Here is a 17816-nt window from a genome sequence, read left to right as displayed (position 1 = left end):
AATAGTTATGAAATGGATCCTAAAAGATCAAGATAAGTTGTTATTACACTGAAAAATATGTAATCGTCAGTTGAATGACTCGTGACATTGATATTTATTGAGTTGAGGTAGATATTAATACTCAAGACATATGGTATAAACACTTTAATTTATATATGTATATATATTTTTTTTCCACTGCAACATAAGAGTGTAATTTTTCATCGTCCAGACTTTAAGTTCGATTTAAATTATGTTATTATTGTTATGGTTTTTCGTTTATGTTATGACTTTAAGTTTGGTAAGATTTTTAAACTTTTTCTTATGTTTGAAAAAATATATTAAATTTTTTTTTATATAGTTTGTAAAGTGTTTAAATAAGAGTGTTTGAGTTGTGAAAGTACCAACGATTTCATTTGTTGACAAGTTTTTTTTTTTAAACAAGTTCTAAACTAATAAACTGTTTCTTTTAGTGGAACAATATGGATAAATATTCGAATTATTGAAAATATATGTTTGGATCAATTATGCTACGTTTAAATTGGCTTAGAATAATAAAATGTTTGCTTCTCTAAAATGGAAAAATGGAAATGATATATAATGTCAATTCCTTAAATATAATTTCTAAAATATTTAAGATATAATATATATATATATATTTTAATACATGAGAGTATAATTCAAATTCACTTACTTTTTTATTGGAGATATATGGTTTAACCAATTGAACTATACTTAGGTTGACAATATTCATTTGTAAGATAGGTGAAATTCAAAAGACGACCTGTCGCGTCGTGCTATAAGATGAGATACCGTTGTTGCCTCCACTCGAGGGAAAGGTCTCCATTCCTACAGCAATTTTGTCAATGAACGCGTGTCTCGGACCACTCTCCCTCCGATTTTCTTGGGGCCCGCAACGAGTCCTCGTTGCGACCCTATACTCAAGGCTAACATTATATAACTCAATTGAGACATTGTAGAATAGGCTAAACTCATGGATCATGGACAATATCTCTCCCATGTGGCCTTTTTCCTCTAAAGGGGTGTGGTTCTTCAATTTCAATTGATTAATCGTGTTTGCCGTTAGAAGTCAATCGGTATTCTCTCGATACTAGAGGAGATCGCTACGATTGTTATTGCACATCATCAGGAATTGATGAAATTAAATCAACGGATTCCCCTAGCCTCCTGGATCCACTGGATGAACAAATCCCTAAATACTTCTTTATATTGTCGCCCAAATAGAGAGAACTTTTAGATTGGAATTGGGCGGACCCCACCCCAGAACGTCGACCAATTGAACTATATGACAATATTCTTTAATATTATTATTTAAACAACATGACTTTTACTATTTTTTTGTTACGTATTAATTTATGGAGTTCAATTTCTTAACAGTTTATTGTGGAAAACTTATTGAAGGGTTGGCTGCGCAGGTATTAATAATTTCAGCGGTTATTTCGACTCCGTGCACTTATTTACTCTATGGTTGTAGGTGAGCGAGTTAGGTGATTTTTTTCTTTTCTTTTTTTCTTTTCTCCTTTTTTCCCTTTTCTAGGAGTTAGGTGGATCTACTACTGCATCCAATTGAAGGATAATTAATTATTTTACCCGACCCTAATTGTATTTAAATATTTTTCAATTAGACATCTAAAGATTAGTTTTAAATTTTTTTTAGATAAGTTTTTAAAATTTTGGAGTAGTATATATAGCCTATTATAAATACATAAAGTCGAAAGCATAGAAACAACCATTTAGGGTCCTATAATTTTAAAGCTCTTTTCATTCATTCAATATAGAATGAGCTTTTATATATGGTGATAATATACTTATCCTATGATATAATATTTTGCAAAAATGACACAAAGGTATTCAAAGACCAAAATAATAAAGTGATATATGATAGGTATATTAGTGATGATACACAAAGAAAAATTGTCAAATTTGCAAAAAAAAAAAAAAAAAAACCTTGGATTGAAATAAAAAAACTTTTTTTTTTCTGTGTAACGTATTTGCAAATATGATAATCAATTTTGCACCTCATTAATAAATTTGGATTGAAATATGAAAAACCTTTTAAAGTATGCTAGATAAAATACTTGAATACTTAATAAAAACATTGATTAGTTATTTATTTATTTTAGTTCAACAAATTTTGATATACGTCAGCTTATTGACAATGAAACAAAGCATCTTCCTACCAAACCCCATTTCTTCCAAGACTGAATTTTTGGTGGAGTGAATTGGTGGCTACTCTTTTCCCTCAATAAAATAAAACTTCAAACATACTTCGTTTTAAGTTTTTTTTTTTTCTTTTCTTCAAATTAGTATTATATATTTGATTAATCAATTATGAGTTTATTGATATGCTTAGGAAGAAATGAGTTTATTGACAATTTCATAATAAAAGAATAAATAGTTTATCATATTAACGCTTTGTTATAATTAATTCTATGATATATGTAATTCTTTTAGCATCTCTGTTTCAATAATGGTATTGTTTTGTCTCAAAATAATAATAATAATAATAATAATAATGGTATTGTTTAAACTTTAAAGGCAGCTATGAAAATTTCAGAGGCGTGGGTGGGCTTGGCTTGGGCCCATTTGAATTTGAAAATGGACTTGGATTGGGCATCCTTCACCAACCCCGAGGGCTACAAAAACCGTAATATTGGCGCGCATTGCCTTGAGAAAGCGAAAATACGAAGAAGAAACCGACCGCCCGGAGAATCTGAATGTAAAGGCGTCCACGTTCGGAGACAGAGCGACAACATCCATATTGATTTTGTCGACCAATCGCGTCTCCTTGGTCGCCGGCGTTGAATACGTAATCGGATTTTCAAGGAACGAAGAGTAAGAGAGGCGACGGGAAGAGGAAATGGTGATGAAGAAAGCGACGACATTGTTGGATGATTTGATAGAGAACGCAGGAGGTTGTGCCGTCATTGATGGAGGTTTCGCCACGCAGCTTGAGAAACACGGTGCTGTCATTAACGATCCACTCTGGAGCGCTGTTTGCCTTATTAAGGATCCTGACCTAATCAAGAAGGTTCTTTCTCATCGTCTCTGTTCTCTTTGATTTTTCGTTCGTTTCGGTGCGTCACGTACTCATTGATGCGCTTGCGCATTGATCTGATTGAACGTGCAGGTCCATTTGGAGTACTTGGAGGCTGGAGCAGATATTGTGGTTTCTTCATCTTACCAGGTTTGTAATTCGAATGGACCGAGCTTTGTTCATTCGTTTTTCGACAGCGTATGTGAAATATTCTGTACGATGCATCCTCTGACGGCTTTTATACTGTGGTTTGTTTATAACTTGATGATTTAAATTGGATATTTTGATGCTAATGAACATAATGCATAGATATCAAAGTGATAACTCCTCTTGCATTCAAGTTAAAGATCAAAATGAGCATTTCTGTTCTGTTGTGAAATGATGATCCTAAATTGGACTCCATTGTATGTACACTCGATGAATGCGGAGAATTTTGATCAAGTTAAATGAATTGGATTAAAGTGCTTCTTGTGGAGTAAGATTTGTGGACATTCTAGGTGTTGTAGTTAGTGGACCCAAATTGTGAAAGCATTATAACCAGATGTTGCTAACAGTGACATCATCTAGGTCACAGTATTTAGTAACTGGAATGGTTATGTCTCTGTGCATACTAATATTTAACCACCTTGGGACTCCTCTCTGGGCTGTTTTTTTTAGGCCCCTTTTGTTTTTCTTGTATCTCTTTTCATTTTTCTCAATGAAAGTTTCATTTCTTATCAAAATATATATATATATATATTTAACCACCTTCTGATAGCTCAATTGTGAGATAGTGCAAGCTAGAAATCAAGATTCCTATTCAAAGCATGGCACGATCTATCTAAGATAAATATCCTATAAGTTTTCCAATGTCAAATGTTGTAGAGTGAAGGAAGCTATTAGTCCGTGAGATTATAAAGACTGTACTTGGTGATATTTAGTTGGTCATGCTACATGGCCATCACAATGTAAAAGAGCTTCTTTTGCTATTGAAAATGACATGCTTTTGTTAAGCTTAGATTTTGTATTGATCAATATACTGAATTTAAATGCACTTCTCTTTATGAGTTTTCAGTTTTCACAACTTTATTATATGACCATACTAGAATTCCCAATCTTTTCTTAAACCTGAAATAAAATTGAAGCGTAAAATATTACATCCGTTTGTGCCTTAAATTTTCTTACAAAGTCTAATAATCTTATATAAATAATTCCTTCTAAATTATGAACAGAATACCAATAATATAAACCAGTATTCAAGCCAGTTAATTACTCTCTATCGTCATGCATTTTGTTCTATTATAGGCCACTATTCCCGGGTTTTTATCGAAGGGGTTGTCCACGGAAGAAGGGGAGTTGCTCTTAGAAAAGAGTGTTAAATTGGCTGTGGAAGCTCGTGATAGTTTTTGGAATTCTGTGAAGAGTATCCCAGGGCATAAATACAATAGGGCTTTGGTTGCAGCATCCATTGGAAGCTATGGTGCTTATCTTGCTGATGGCTCAGAGTACAGGTGACTGATACATATCAAAATTTGAAATTAAGGAGTTTATAAATTTATGCCTTGGAACTAAACGAATTCCATCCCCAACTCCCCCCCAAACCAGTGGGAATTATGGGCCAGATGTGAATGTGGACAAGCTGAAGGATTTTCATCGACGCAGATTGCAGGTCCTTGTCAATGCATGCCCAGACTTACTTGCATTTGAGACTATTCCCAATAAACTTGAAGCCCAGGTTTGTTTTATGCCAGATCTTCTTATACCAGGTTTGCTGCACTGGTGATACCACTGTAACTTATATTGTTATGCTTTGGTCTGAACCATATAATATTTGAGGAAACATATTATAGTACGTATTTTTATCTGTTCGTCTGAATTTATGAGTAGTTCATTTCAAGGGATCAAGGTAATTTGAATATGGCATCGTCTATGGGGCATCCATTGCATGATTAGGTCTTAATTTATAACCTGCTTGATTTATTAACTTATCCGTGATCATAATAACTTACCTGTGTTGGTTATAATACTTTCAAGCGATCCATTTTAGTTCATAAACTTCAATTATAAAACCCCATTTTGTTGGTCTTGTCTGTGGCAACATAATGCTGAGAAATGGAAGAACAATGTGAATGTTTCTGATTATTGCCATGAGCATGTCAGGATGCTTGTTTCAATTGTTTTTCCAATTTGCTTTCTTTTCTATCCTCTCTGTGATCTTGTTTCCAACCTATCTTGCTTTTGTGTCCCCCCTCCCCTTTCTGGTCCAAATTAAAAAAAGTAGGCCTGTGTGGAGCTGCTAGAAGAAGAAAACGTCCAGATTCCATCTTGGATCTGCTTTAGCTCCGTAGATGGTAAGAATGCCCCGTCTGGAGAGAGCTTTGAGGAGTGTCTTCGGGCTATTAATAAAAGTAACAAAGTAAATGCAGTTGGCATAAATTGTACGCCTCCTCATTTTATTGAAGCTCTCATTTGCAAGTTCAAAGAGGTAGGAACTAAACCTCTTATAGCTGATTTGATATTTTTTTCATGTTCACTGGTTTTGAAAGCAAAATGTTTCCTTCAGTTAACAGACAAGCCCATAGTTGTTTATCCGAATAGTGGCGAGGTATGGGATGGCAGAGCCAAAAAATGGCTGGTGAGTAACTTATTCTGTCCTCCCCCACTCTGATATTTTCATGGCTTCTGGGGGCCTACTTTGCGATATTTTCATAACTAATTTAGTGCTCTGGTTTTGGTAGCCATCAAATTGTTTTGGGGATGACAAATTCGAATCATTTAGTTCAAGATGGCGCGATTTGGGAGCTAAATTCATTGGAGGATGTTGTCGGACGACACCATCTACCACCCGAGCTGTTTCAAAGGTTTTGAAAGAAAGCTCAGATTGAGGTGTTACGAGTTGTACTTCGCCATACTTTATTGACTTTAGAGATTTTTACTGTATCCAACTCAAAAGGCTAGTTAAAGAAAGCCCGCAGTTTCTCCTGCTCATGATATTCGAATAAAATGGGGGTAAAATATTGTAACCTGTTACATTTGTAGATCATATTTTATATTTTATTTCAAAGAATGACAAAAATCTGGAGAGGGGATGGATCAAGACAATGTAAACTTTGGATGCTAAGACAACTTGGAAGTTTGTGAGCTGAAACATAAAAACTGACAGAATTCCAATCCCTTATTAGATTAGGTAAATATTTGCAAGTGTGCATGTGTGTGTGTGTGTGTGTGTAAAATCTCAACTGATTTGAGCAACTCCAGCTGGGCTGAGAAAATCTTATTCTTTCTGGGAAAAGTTAAAAAGTGGAGGAGAATTGTTCATACTCAACTTGGAATAAAAGGAAGGAGGCGAGAAGAATGGGATTAGAGACAGAAGGGTAATGGATAATGCAATTTGGGATGGGGGGCCCCTAAACAAGATCTCAACTTTTAGTTGAACCAAAAATAAAAGTATCCCTTTCACGGAGAGAGGTGACTTTGAGTGATGGGTTGGTTTCGGACTCTTCCCAATCCCTCTTAATTAGGGTGCCCCACAAATTTACCCAGCCAATCAGAGAACAAACCTTCGGATGAACTTCAATCCCTCAACCAATGAGAAAGTGGATAAGGCCCTTTTGTGGGCCCACACAGTGCAATTCCTTTTTGAGTAAAAAAGTTCCCTAAAAGTGCAATTCCTCCCCAGTTGAGAGTCGAGACCCTTCTCTGTTCTGAATTTGACTGTAAAAGCGCAGTCTGCGGGCCATTCCCAGGGCCCCAAGACGGACAAGTAGAAAAATATCAGACTCAACTCTCGAGGTCTATGTACAGTGTCGAATATTACATTTCTTCCATCTGTGCTTCGAGTGAGTTTTGAGTCTTATAGGATTTCTGGTTATTGGAATTCAATGACGACGAGGAAAGGCGTGGAGGGTGGCAAGACCGCCCGAGCCTGCGATAGCTGTATCAGCAAGCGGGCTCGCTGGTTCTGCGCCGCCGATGACGCTTTCCTCTGCCAAGCTTGTGATGCTTCGGTCCACTCCGCCAACCCATTGGCTCGTAGGCACGAGCGAGTCCGTTTGCAAACTGCCTCTTTCAGACCCTCTTCTGCCGCCTCTTGGCACCAGGGCTTTACCAGGAAGGCCCGCACCCCTAGGCCAGGCAAGAGCGCTCCGGCGAGCAAGCCATTTCCTCAGGTACCGGAGGTGAGTCCTAAAGAAGAAACCGAAGAAGAACAGCTCCTCCTCCTCCATCGGGTTCCTGAATCAAGAGTTGGTTTGGAAAAAGAAAACTCAAATGGGTATCTTTCGTACGATATGGATACTGCTGAATTTGCGGCTGATGTTGAGAGTCTATTGGGAAACTCGCTTGATAATGAGTGCTTTGATATGGAAGAACTGGGGCTGACGGCCTCCATAGATGATGACTCCACCACAAAGGAAGAGTACTCTTTGAACAGCGACCAAGTTGTTAAGATTGAGAAAGATGAGATGGAAGAATTTGCTCCGATGCTGGACGCCGATGCCGATGCGACGAGGGAACCGTTTGAGCTGAACCTTATGGACTTCTGCAGCAATACGGCGTCGTGCGGCGAGGAAGAGAAGGTGATGGTGGAAGTCATGGCGGTTGTGAAGAACGGGGAAGTTGATCAGATGGAAGACACCAAAATTGGAAAAAGCAAGAAGAAAGTGTCATTGAGTTTGGATAGTGAAGCAGTGATAATAGCTTGGGGCAGCAGAGGAACTCCATGGACGTCCGGTGCTCGGCCGAATCTCGACGTCGACGTCGTCAATTGTTACTGGCCGGATTGCATGGTCTGTTCCCTTCTCATCTCCTCTACGTCCTATAAAATGTATTTTACTATAGTTTGTAGTGTTTAATTCTTAAGAATGTTATTGTTGTTATGGTAAATGCTGCGTCTCTGAAAGTGAGGTGTATTTTTATGAAGGGTACGTGGGAGAGTGAGTACTATTACCAGCCTTACGGGGAACTGGGCGGCGGAATTGGCCGACAAGCGGCGGCCGGAGTTGAAGGAGAGAGAGAAGCACGAGTGTCGAGATACAGAGAGAAGCGAAGGACGAGATTATTTGCAAAGAAAATAAGATATGAAGTTCGGAAACTGAATGCAGAGAAGAGACCCAGAATGAAAGGGAGGTTTGTGAAGAGATCGTCTTGCTTTGCGCCACCACCTTTGCCTCCCTTTAATTTATGATTATTAACATCATATTAATATATATTATTTCCCAATTTGTTACTCTCGTAATTTTAATCGCGAAACTTTATTTTGTACTAATAATATGTAAAATAATAATGCCTTCTATCCAAGTTGGGGTTATTACATTTATGAGAAAATCATACCTGAAATCTCTCCCTCTTGTTTCATACAAATGTCCCTAATTATTTCATGTTGTTCAATAAACACAATTCAATTGACAAATCTCAGTTGATATAAAGAATCCAAAAGAATTCATTTAATATTCGAATCTCCAACATTAAATTTAAATCGCTCAACTCGATAAAAGAACAAAAGATGGATTTTTTTTTCTATTAATTAAATTACCAGACAACGAGAATGAATGTATCATATGTATATTCTATTCTTCCAACGGATAATGATAGTTTTAAGTGGACCCACATATCTTTTCTTTCTTTTTCTTTTGTGGTCAACGATAGAAGGTTACTTCCAACAGTGGCCGAAACGATTTCGGTCCCTAGTTCAGCCCATCAAGGGTCCAAAATCACGGGCTCAAATATTTCAATCCTAGTTCGGGCCCATCAAGAGTCCAACATCATAGGCCCAAAAATATTTCACCCCTAGTTCAGCCCCATCGATCCGAACTCACAAGCCCAAAACTATTTCATCCCTAGTTCAGACCCGTATGAATTTATTAATCTAACATTATACTTTTTATTTAATTATTTTTTAAACTATTCTTTTATTTATTTATCACACTTACGCGTATGTCTTATTTAATTCTGTTTCCTTAGATCTCTTACTCTCAAAAAACTTTTAGAAAAAAAAATACATAAATATTTTTAATAAAAACGAAAGATGATATTTAACTACTATTTTTCTTTTCATGTGAGGAAACATTTGTAAACAAATCTTTAAATAATCAATATTTCTATAATTTTGTAATAAAATTTTAGATAATAATGCCAACTCAAGTGAATTCAATTTAATTCAAATCATTTAATTCAACTCATTTTCTTTAATCTAATTCTAAACCATAAATCCAGTCTAAATTATTACTTTTAACATAGAGGTTAAACGTAGAATTTCAAACAAGTACTTTTAAAATTGAGGGCCCGTTTGATAACTATTTTAGTTAGTTTTGTGTTTTTAAAAAGTTAGAAAATTGAAAATACATATTAGAGAGATGATGTGGGTGCGAGTGAGGACCTCATTCTCGAGCTGGTGAAAATTTTTAGTCTCCGTCTCCACCTCGTTCTTGGTTCCGAGAGATGTCCTCGAGAAAAATTATCGATTTTATAAATGTTTTTAATTATTTTTAGAATTTAAATATAAAAAAATGTAATATATATATATTACTTATTTAAAAAATGGAATCGGGGAAGGGGTCGTGCATTTTCTATTTTTGGGATCCCATCCTATGGAAATTTTTGTATTCCCCTAATGTAGAGACATGAAAACTACATTAGAAATAGATATGTAAGTAAACTTTTGGAAAATAAATCTTAGAGAGATAAATAAAAACATTTAGAAAAAAAAATAGTGAAAGAAAAGTTAAAGACAAAAAGAAAAATTTTGGAGAAAAAAATAAAGTCGCGAGGGAAAAATATGTTAAATAAAAAAAAATTATAAAGAAAGAGAAAAATGACAGTGGAAACAAATTTAAAGATAAAAACAAGATGGAAAATATAATTTTTATATAAAATAAATAAATACAAAGATAAATAAAACTAATAGTGAAAGAAAATTAAACGAGAAAATAAAATATAATTTTTAGAAAAAAAAAATAGATTACGAAGAAACATAAAAAGTTATAAAATATGAAATTTTTTAGAGAAAAAAATTAGGAAAAATATTAAATTTTTAGATAAAGAAATAAAATTTATCGGTTAGGAAAAAACAAAAATACAAAAAATTCTAAAGAAAGACAAATAACAATAAATATTCAAAATATAAAAATTTTAGATAGATAAAAATAAAGTTTGGAGAGAGAAATTTAGAAATAAAAAAGTTTTAGAATGAAAAATAAACTTTTTAAAGATAAATATGAGAAAGAAAAAAAAAGTCGACTATTAAGAGAAGAAATGAGATTAATCTGTTTTTGAAAAACTTACTTTTTTTTTTTTTAATTTACATAGAATTTCAAAATGGTTTTTGAAAAAGGAAAAAAAAAAAAGAAAATTGAATTGTTTATAAAAATCTTGTTTTTTAAAAACCAAAAATCAAACACAAAAAAGGACATTTAATAATCAAAATTAAAAGTGAATAAAACTCTTAGACCTAAATCAAAATTCCAAAATTCAACTACCATAGTGAAAATGGATAAAAGTTCATTACATACACTAAAACTGTAGTCATATAAAAATTTATTTTTTCATTCTTACAAGATATTTTATACATAAAAAGAAGGGAAAAAGTTGAAATTACAGAGCGCAGTACATTGTAATAACTGCCTTGTGCATGAAACACACATACACGACATAGACCTCAACTTCTTAACACCACCACATGTCGGAATCCTAAATTCCTAATATAATTTTACGATAATTCTTTTTAATTCCATTTCTTCTTCCTTCTTATTTTTGAGCCGAGTTAAGAGTCAGTTCCAGCTCAACATTATCCACCCTCTCAGACCGGCTTCCATGCCTCAAAACTCGGTTTGGTTTCCCCCGGTTCACCGTCAAAGCATCCACCATTTCAATCTGGCGGTTCGCCCCCGACTCTGCCCAATTAGACCCGCTCCCCAAAATTTCAGCCGGTCCAGATTTTGGTTTGGTCCGGTGGTCGGGCTTCTTGAACCGGCTTCGAGCCTTGACCTTGCGAGGCTCGCCGGGAGCGGCCAAGTTGGTGTCGGTACAGACGTGGCGGATGTCGCAGCATAAAACATTGGCATTGGAAGGCGGCGCGTTGGTTTCGACGTTCATGGTTCCGGTCAAGACGGCGTCGACGGCGGCCTGACACCTGTCCCAGTCGCCGGAGCAGAGCAATCCGACGGAACCGTACACTGGATTCACCATCCGCCCGCACGCCTCGTACAGCAGCGACTTGAAAATTGCTAAAAAACACACAACAAGACATCCTCAACGACACCGCCAAAAATTTTAGTTTCTTGTCATATATATATATATATAAAATTTTATGTAATTCAAAATGTTTGGAATGATAAATTAGAGAAAAATTTTTAAATCTTAAAATTTTGATACAATTCCTTTAATCTAAAAATAATTAAGAGAGGAAGCAACCGAAACAAAAAAGTATTATCTGATATCATGATGTATAATTTTATATCAGTTTTTCAGGAGTCAAATCTGTCCATTTGAATATAGTTCACCATCATTATATTTTTAAGGTTGATGGTTCAAATCCTTCATTCCACAATCATTAAATACAAATAAGAACTCCTACTGATATTTGTGATGTAATATATTATTTAAAAAAAGTATAATTTGATTTTGCATATCAACATTTTAAATTTATTTTGTTGACTATAACACTCTCAACTCTTGGAGATTAGTACGAGCCACATGACAAGTGATTAGCTATATGAATTAGAAAGAAAATAATATTACATAAATTAAAAGTATTAGAATAAACCCTCAAACCTACCAACTTAAATATTAGTTTAACTATGTAGGACATTACATGCATTTTAAAAAATTGTTAGAGGTTCGAATTATATATATAGACACCACTAAACCAAAAGGGTAGATAGATTACTCATATGAATTAAAAGAAAAAAAAAAGTATTTATGGTGGGGGCGGAGGAGAAAAAATTACCAGGGCGGAGGTGTTGAGAAGCGGCGGTGATGAGGTTGAAGAGGCCGGCGCGGCCGTAGAACTTGGCGAGGAAAATGGTGGCGTTGGCTTGAGAATCCGGCGACGATATCCATTCAAGGCATGGCCTAATTACACACTCATCGCTGCAACCTTTTCGGAGAATTCGACACCCATTGCAGCTCATTCTCATTTTCCAAAATGATTTAATTTCTAAAGCTAGGAGAGAAGAGGGGGAGGGGGAGGGGGAGGGGTATTTAAGAATTTCAAACAAGGGCATTCGAGGAATTTCGTAATGGGGTTTTGAGGGTACTTCACTTCCTTGCCTAGTTTTCAAACTTCGATGAGTTGAGTGGGCACTGATTTTTACAAATATAATCTATGTTAAACATTACATAACAAACTTTAAGGAAATCCCGAATCTGCAAATCCAAAAAATGAGCTACCAAATAAAACTCTTGAATCTTCATCAATCATCAAGAGAGGGATAATTTGATCAATTGATCAAAAATAACAGTGGTTGTGGTTGGATTAGAGTTGAATGGATAAAAATAAATTTAAAAAAAAAAAAAAAAGTGGGATTTTGTCTTGAAGGTGTGGGAATGCAAAAATAATATTAAAAAAAGAAAATTGAGACAAAAGAGAAACAGCAAAGCAGATAGAAATGTGGAGGGCATGCAGTGGTAGGAATTAGGAATTAGGGGAAGCCTCACAAGTAAGTACAAAGCCTTTCATGGGACCAAAATCTACCCTCTGCCCCACCCACCACTTTTCCTCTCCCTACCAATTCTATTCTAAATTTACCCATAATAATAATAATAATATAAGATTCCTTTTTAGCTACTTTGAGTTGAGGCAATCAATTTTTTAATTTTGGAGTGAAAAAACAAATTATTGAGAGGACGTGGGTTCAAAAATCCACCACATAGATCGAAAATACTTTTATAATTTCTCTCTCGTATATATATCTAATGATTTAAATTTACCAAACACATTTAGATGCAGATCCATATGCTTTTACGGATTAGGGGCACGTTGTTGTCTCGAGTTTGAAACTTCAATTCATGCAAAATTCTTGTTTTTTGTGCCAAAAAAAGTGATGTTTATGTATATATAAAGTTATAGTTCTTAGTGTTATGAGCTTAATTCAAGAGTAATTGGCAACTGTCTCTGATCCAGAGGTACTTACGAGTTAAAATCCTCTTGTTCCAATTATTTTACTAAAAATAAAATAATAATAAAGTTATAACTTTTAGTATTTTATTCTACAAGGAATTCTTTTAGCATATCATTTTTTATTTTTAAAAAGTAAAAATAATTTTAGTTTATTTATATGGATAAAAAGTCAATTATATTTTAATTTGAACAAACTAATATTATATATAATGATTTATTATAGTTTACTTTTCAATATTACTTATAATTGAAAAAATAAAATTTAGGGAAAAAAGAAAATTTTTATACTATCAAGTTCCACGACCTTATAGTTTTAATTTCATTGGATTAAACCCTAAACTTTGATGGGTGTTACAACTTTTACCCTTTATTCAAGTAGTGAATTTTTATTCAAGTTGTGTAAATTCACTGATGAGTTTTAACAACAAAATTTTTTATCAAAAAAGAAAAATTGTCAACAACACAAAAAAAAAGTGTGAAAACTAAAAAAAAAAATTATTAATTTAATGAAAATCAAGCTTTGTACAAATTAAGTTTGAATAATACCAAGATCAACCGTTGAATAATTATACCAAAATTTATAAATCTCAATAACAAATAATCATATGTAAAGTCATTTTATGCCCCGTATTTCATAAAACAGATCAGCCACTTGCCACATTGTGGCAACTTCCTTTAAAAATTCTCCTAACTATGACTAAACCGTGAGTTAATTAATTAATACCTTGTTTTACTACCATAAATATGTGTTTTTGTAGTTGGATGAGACTATTTTGTAGACTTTGAGGTTCTTTTTAGCTAGATTGGAACACTTTGATAAGTCTCGATTTTACTAATATTTTAATTTTGATCATTATTTTTAATTTGATTTCGGTTGAGTTTCGACTTTCTAGATGAATTTTGGATATAATTTGAAGAGCAGAAATTAAGGGCACAATCAACGATGGACTCACGGTTTAGAGTGTCTCATTTGGCTTTGATAATTAACAAAGAAGAAAAACAAAAACAATATTGGGAAAATTGGCCTATTTTACATAATCAAATAAAAGAATTAATTCCTCAAATGCAGCCCTTGGAATTTAGAAACCGCTAAAGTGCAAATGGTTTTTGTGGGGGTGGGTCATATTAAGCTTAATTATGTAATTAAGTGGTTTCCATTTTTTGGGCGGATGACTTGGATTCTCTGATTAATATGGGGATTTTGTTGTCTGATTAAACTTTATAATGTGACCACGTCGGTAGGAAAAGGCATAATAAGTAATAATCAACTTTTTTTTCTTTGTTGGATTTGCTAATTGAAGCATAAGCTTTCTGCCCCAAAGGCACTCTTGGATAGAAATGTTGACGATTAGGGTTTGAATTTATCATTTTAATCAAATGGGTTTTGGTTTAATTACCTTAAAACTAGGTGAATAAGCTAATTCTAGTACAAAAACTAACCCCTTTATAAAGTAGAATTGATTTTATGTGCATGAGTATTTTAAGCGAACAAAAATTTTGATTTTGTGGTAAAAAATCAAAGCATTTGGCAAAATAACAAAAAAATATATATAGGTTCAACCGACACTAGTATGATATTTGAATAAACAATCTTTACAATTAAATAATTTTATGTCTTTTTGAAGAGTACACATGACGTACGCTATTCTAACTCGTTAATATTATTCTTCGATTTTATCTTTACCGTGGTTAATGAAATTTTTTAACGTGTCTTTCCACTTTCTCTTCACTATGTTCATCCCTAGGGTTTTTACAAATGAAAAAATTACCATGAAGAGGTAGGACCTCGTTTTCTCATACATTTTAAACATGAAAATGGTCAATACATTAATCCACAGATGTCGGTAGACAAGCCTATTCAATCAATGTTGGGCCGTTGGGCCGGTCTGCTATCCCCATCAATGGGCTGGCGAGAATCTTGAGATGGCCCACAAGTCTATAAATGGGCCGATGAGCTGGTCCGCTAATCCATCAATGGGCCGGCGACCCCATCTTCTCGCTCTAATCAGACACGTTTTATTTTGATTTTGAATAGGAATTTAAATTCAAATACTACATTTAATATTCAACATTCAAACCAATATTAAATTTGCATACCTTCCCACCCCATCCCATAAAGACAAGCCAGCACACAAAATTAATTATTTTCAAAACATTCATAAATATTTCTCTAGCACCTTCACTGGTTCGTATAAGTTCTTTTGGTAAAATAGAAAAGAGGGAGGAAAAAATAAAAATAAAATGAGGAGAAAAAGAGGTAGATGGTGAATTTGATTCCAAAATCCAAAAATCCAAAATGCAAGCAGACAAAGAAAGCAGGGCGCTAATTGCATATAATAAATTGCAGCTTTTATTTTCTCAACTTCTTGGCCGCGCAATACGCGGCGTATTCTCATATCTCGGTTTCTCTGTTTTGTTTTTCCTGTTTTCTTCTTTCCTTCTTCTTCCTCCAAATAAATTTCAAATTTTTTGTAGTACTAATTGTTCGTGTTCGTACTCAATTCACTGCTGCCATTTTTTTCTTATTGATGGGCCTCCCAATGCACTTTCTTTTCTTCCCATTTGCTTCACAAATAAATTATTCCACATACGAGAATTGAGATCTCCATATCTCCATTTTCCCAATCCTTACAAACACTAAAATCCAATCTACTTCTCTTCGTACTCCTATTTATATCTCCCCTTTTAACCTTATCTTTGTCCCCTTCAAACCCCTTCCCTTTTTTCCGAACCAAACGCATCTCATTTATGTGGGCTGGGCCGGTTTTTTCCCTGGTCAAGGCCCAATAGGCCCATCCAGCCTCCGGCTACCAACGAAGAATAATATGTGATGACAGATCATTCAGATTCGACACAGAAATGACATAATACACTACATATTAACGCTCCTTCTTTTTCCTTTTTTTTTTTTTTTTTTTACTTTTTCTCTTTTGATTCAGTTGCGGACATGGATTGGCTTTTTCCCAAATTGAACCCTCCAAAATTGAAACCGACCCACTGGCCTCTGTTTTCTGCAGTAGAATTTACAACATTTGGTTTTCCCATTAAAATAAAAAGAAGAAAAAAAGGAAAAAAAAAAAAGAAGTGGCTACATAGTGTTGTTCTGTACTTGTATGAATTAAAAAGAGGAAATATATAATTTCATATATAACAGAGTGAAGTACCAAAATAACCCCGGTTTTCTCTGTAGAACCACAGAAAACGCATCGCAATTGATCACAATGTAGCAAAAATTGAGGAGAAAAACGGGGGTATTTTGGAGTTAGATGGAGAAGAAAATGATGACAAAGACAGAGGGGTCGGAAAAATGAATTAAATTCAACTAATTGTGGAGAGGATCTGGACAACTGGGTACTCTCCGTTTGCTGTCTTCGAATCCTTCGTGGCGATCGGAAGCTCTTCCTCTCAAATATTTCTGGACAAGTTCATTTTTGCCGCTGGCATCGTGTTTTGCGTCGCCGGTGAGCGGCGGCGGGAGAATCCGAGAAGCTCTAGCTTGGCAGTGGCAGCAGACCCAAATCTGCGACACCCAGAGGATCAAGATTAGAATGGCGAAAGAAGAGGCGGAGGAGGAGACGGCGGCGATTCTTCTGGTACACATCGGAGGCCGGCAGCCGGAAGTTGAAAAAACCCACATAAAAAACAAGAACAAAATTCGGAGGAATCTTCACTTTTCAACAGCCCCTCAGGCCTCAAATTTCTCCTCTCTCTGGCTCGACATCTATTGAATGGATTTGGTTTGGAATCACAAATCACAAATCACAAATCAGAGCTCTTTAATTTCTCTCTCTTTTCACAGATGGCCTCGAGTGGAGAGGCTTAGCTGTGAGATATATGAGTGAAGAAAAGACGGCTATAATGGGACTCAGAGAAAGAGAGAGAGACGACAGTGGCCCACGTGACGAGGGAATAGAAGGCTAAAATGGTCCACCACCACACACACACATATATATGATAATGGAAAAGTTAGGTTTGACTCCTATTTGGCTTTCATTAGTTAACAAATTAACAATGACGAGAAAACCGTAGTGATTTCAGCATGGTTTTACTCCAAATTTATTCAAAATACAACCTTATGTCGGTGCCATTTTATTTTATTGTCTTATGATTAAGATTCCAATAACGTGAGACATTAAAGCCACGTATGGTTTTGCCATTGGACGCCTCGAGTAATTAGGAGACAATGCAACGAGAACTCTTTTCTTGACGATGATTTTGATGATACCACAGTCATGTGAGTTCTTTGGGAGCTTCCAATTGGTCTCATTTCTACCAAACATTTTAATTTATAGGCTATAAAATATAATAATACTGAACATTTTTCAGTACTCCTTGATATTATCAATTTAGGGTTCAAGTTGAAGGAGACTTTGTAAAGTTGTTTTTCAAAATTTTTATTCAAAAGGGGTTTCTCAAAAACCTGAAAACTTTAATTTAATTTACTTTCTACGTAAGTTAGCTAATATTTTGTTTCTTCTCCACAGCCACAGGGGCCACTTCCTAAAAAGTGCGACGGAATGTGGGGTATTGATTAGAAGGAAGATAAGAAATAAGGCATTTTTCCAACTACATTTCAGCACACACAAAAAAAAAAACAATAAATTAATTAATTAAAAAAAAACCAAATGATTATTCCAAAAACCCTCTTGCGCACTTACTAGTATAACTCACTTTAAAGTCGAT

At 34.8% G+C, this 17816-nt stretch overlaps 3 protein-coding genes across 3 annotated transcripts; 2 read left to right on the top strand and 1 right to left on the bottom strand.

The window, feature by feature from the left end:
* The first annotated feature begins 2655 nt into the window (after positions 1–2655).
* Positions 2656–6041, top strand: HMT-1 (Homocysteine S-methyltransferase family protein). The gene is made up of 7 exons (XM_022294973.2): positions 2656–3031; positions 3131–3187; positions 4322–4527; positions 4622–4751; positions 5298–5501; positions 5580–5651; positions 5755–6041. The coding sequence occupies exons 1-7, from the start codon at positions 2861–2863 to the stop codon at positions 5899–5901; spliced, it is 987 nt and encodes a 328-aa protein (XP_022150665.1). The 5' UTR covers positions 2656–2860; the 3' UTR covers positions 5902–6041.
* Positions 6042–6186: 145 nt separating this feature from the next.
* BBX14 (B-box type zinc finger protein with CCT domain-containing protein) lies at positions 6187–8314 on the top strand. The gene is made up of 2 exons (XM_022294972.2): positions 6187–7803; positions 7938–8314. The coding sequence occupies exons 1-2, from the start codon at positions 6898–6900 to the stop codon at positions 8199–8201; spliced, it is 1170 nt and encodes a 389-aa protein (XP_022150664.1). The 5' UTR covers positions 6187–6897; the 3' UTR covers positions 8202–8314.
* A 2202-nt stretch (positions 8315–10516) lies between these two features.
* On the bottom strand, positions 10517–12417 carry LOC111018633 (LOB domain-containing protein 40-like). Its single transcript, XM_022294805.2, has 2 exons — positions 11961–12417; positions 10517–11238 (listed from the first exon to the last, which is right to left on the bottom strand). The coding sequence occupies exons 1-2, from the start codon at positions 12235–12237 to the stop codon at positions 10760–10762; spliced, it is 756 nt and encodes a 251-aa protein (XP_022150497.2). The 5' UTR covers positions 12238–12417; the 3' UTR covers positions 10517–10759.
* Between the last annotated feature and the right edge of the window lie 5399 nt (positions 12418–17816).

The sequence above is a fragment of the Momordica charantia genome (genome assembly GCF_013281855.1).
Source record: "Momordica charantia cultivar OHB3-1 chromosome 9 unlocalized genomic scaffold, Mcharantia_2.0 BLBB01000009.1, whole genome shotgun sequence".
In the NCBI taxonomy this organism is placed as follows: domain Eukaryota; kingdom Viridiplantae; phylum Streptophyta; class Magnoliopsida; order Cucurbitales; family Cucurbitaceae; genus Momordica; species Momordica charantia.
Note: the sequence above shows the minus strand (reverse complement) of the source record. Positions and strands in the feature narration are given on the sequence as shown.

Bases quoted from the DNA above. Each gene is read 5' to 3' on its own strand.
- HMT-1 (XM_022294973.2), top strand. From the start codon at position 2,861: ATGGTGATGAAGAAAGCGACGACATTGTTGGATGATTTGATAGAGAAC. The intron at 3,032-3,130 runs GTTCTTTCTCAT...TTGAACGTGCAG, and splicing joins ATCCTGACCTAATCAAGAAG to GTCCATTTGGAGTACTTGGA. The intron at 4,752-5,297 runs GTTTGTTTTATG...TAAAAAAAGTAG, and splicing joins CCAATAAACTTGAAGCCCAG to GCCTGTGTGGAGCTGCTAGA.
- BBX14 (XM_022294972.2), top strand. From the start codon at position 6,898: ATGACGACGAGGAAAGGCGTGGAGGGTGGCAAGACCGCCCGAGCCTGC. The intron at 7,804-7,937 runs GTCTGTTCCCTT...ATTTTTATGAAG, and splicing joins GTTACTGGCCGGATTGCATG to GGTACGTGGGAGAGTGAGTA.
- LOC111018633 (XM_022294805.2), bottom strand. From the start codon at position 12,237: ATGCCCTTGTTTGAAATTCTTAAATACCCCTCCCCCTCCCCCTCCCCC. The intron at 11,239-11,960 runs GTAATTTTTTCT...TGTGTTTTTTAG, and splicing joins TTCTCAACACCTCCGCCCTG to CAATTTTCAAGTCGCTGCTG.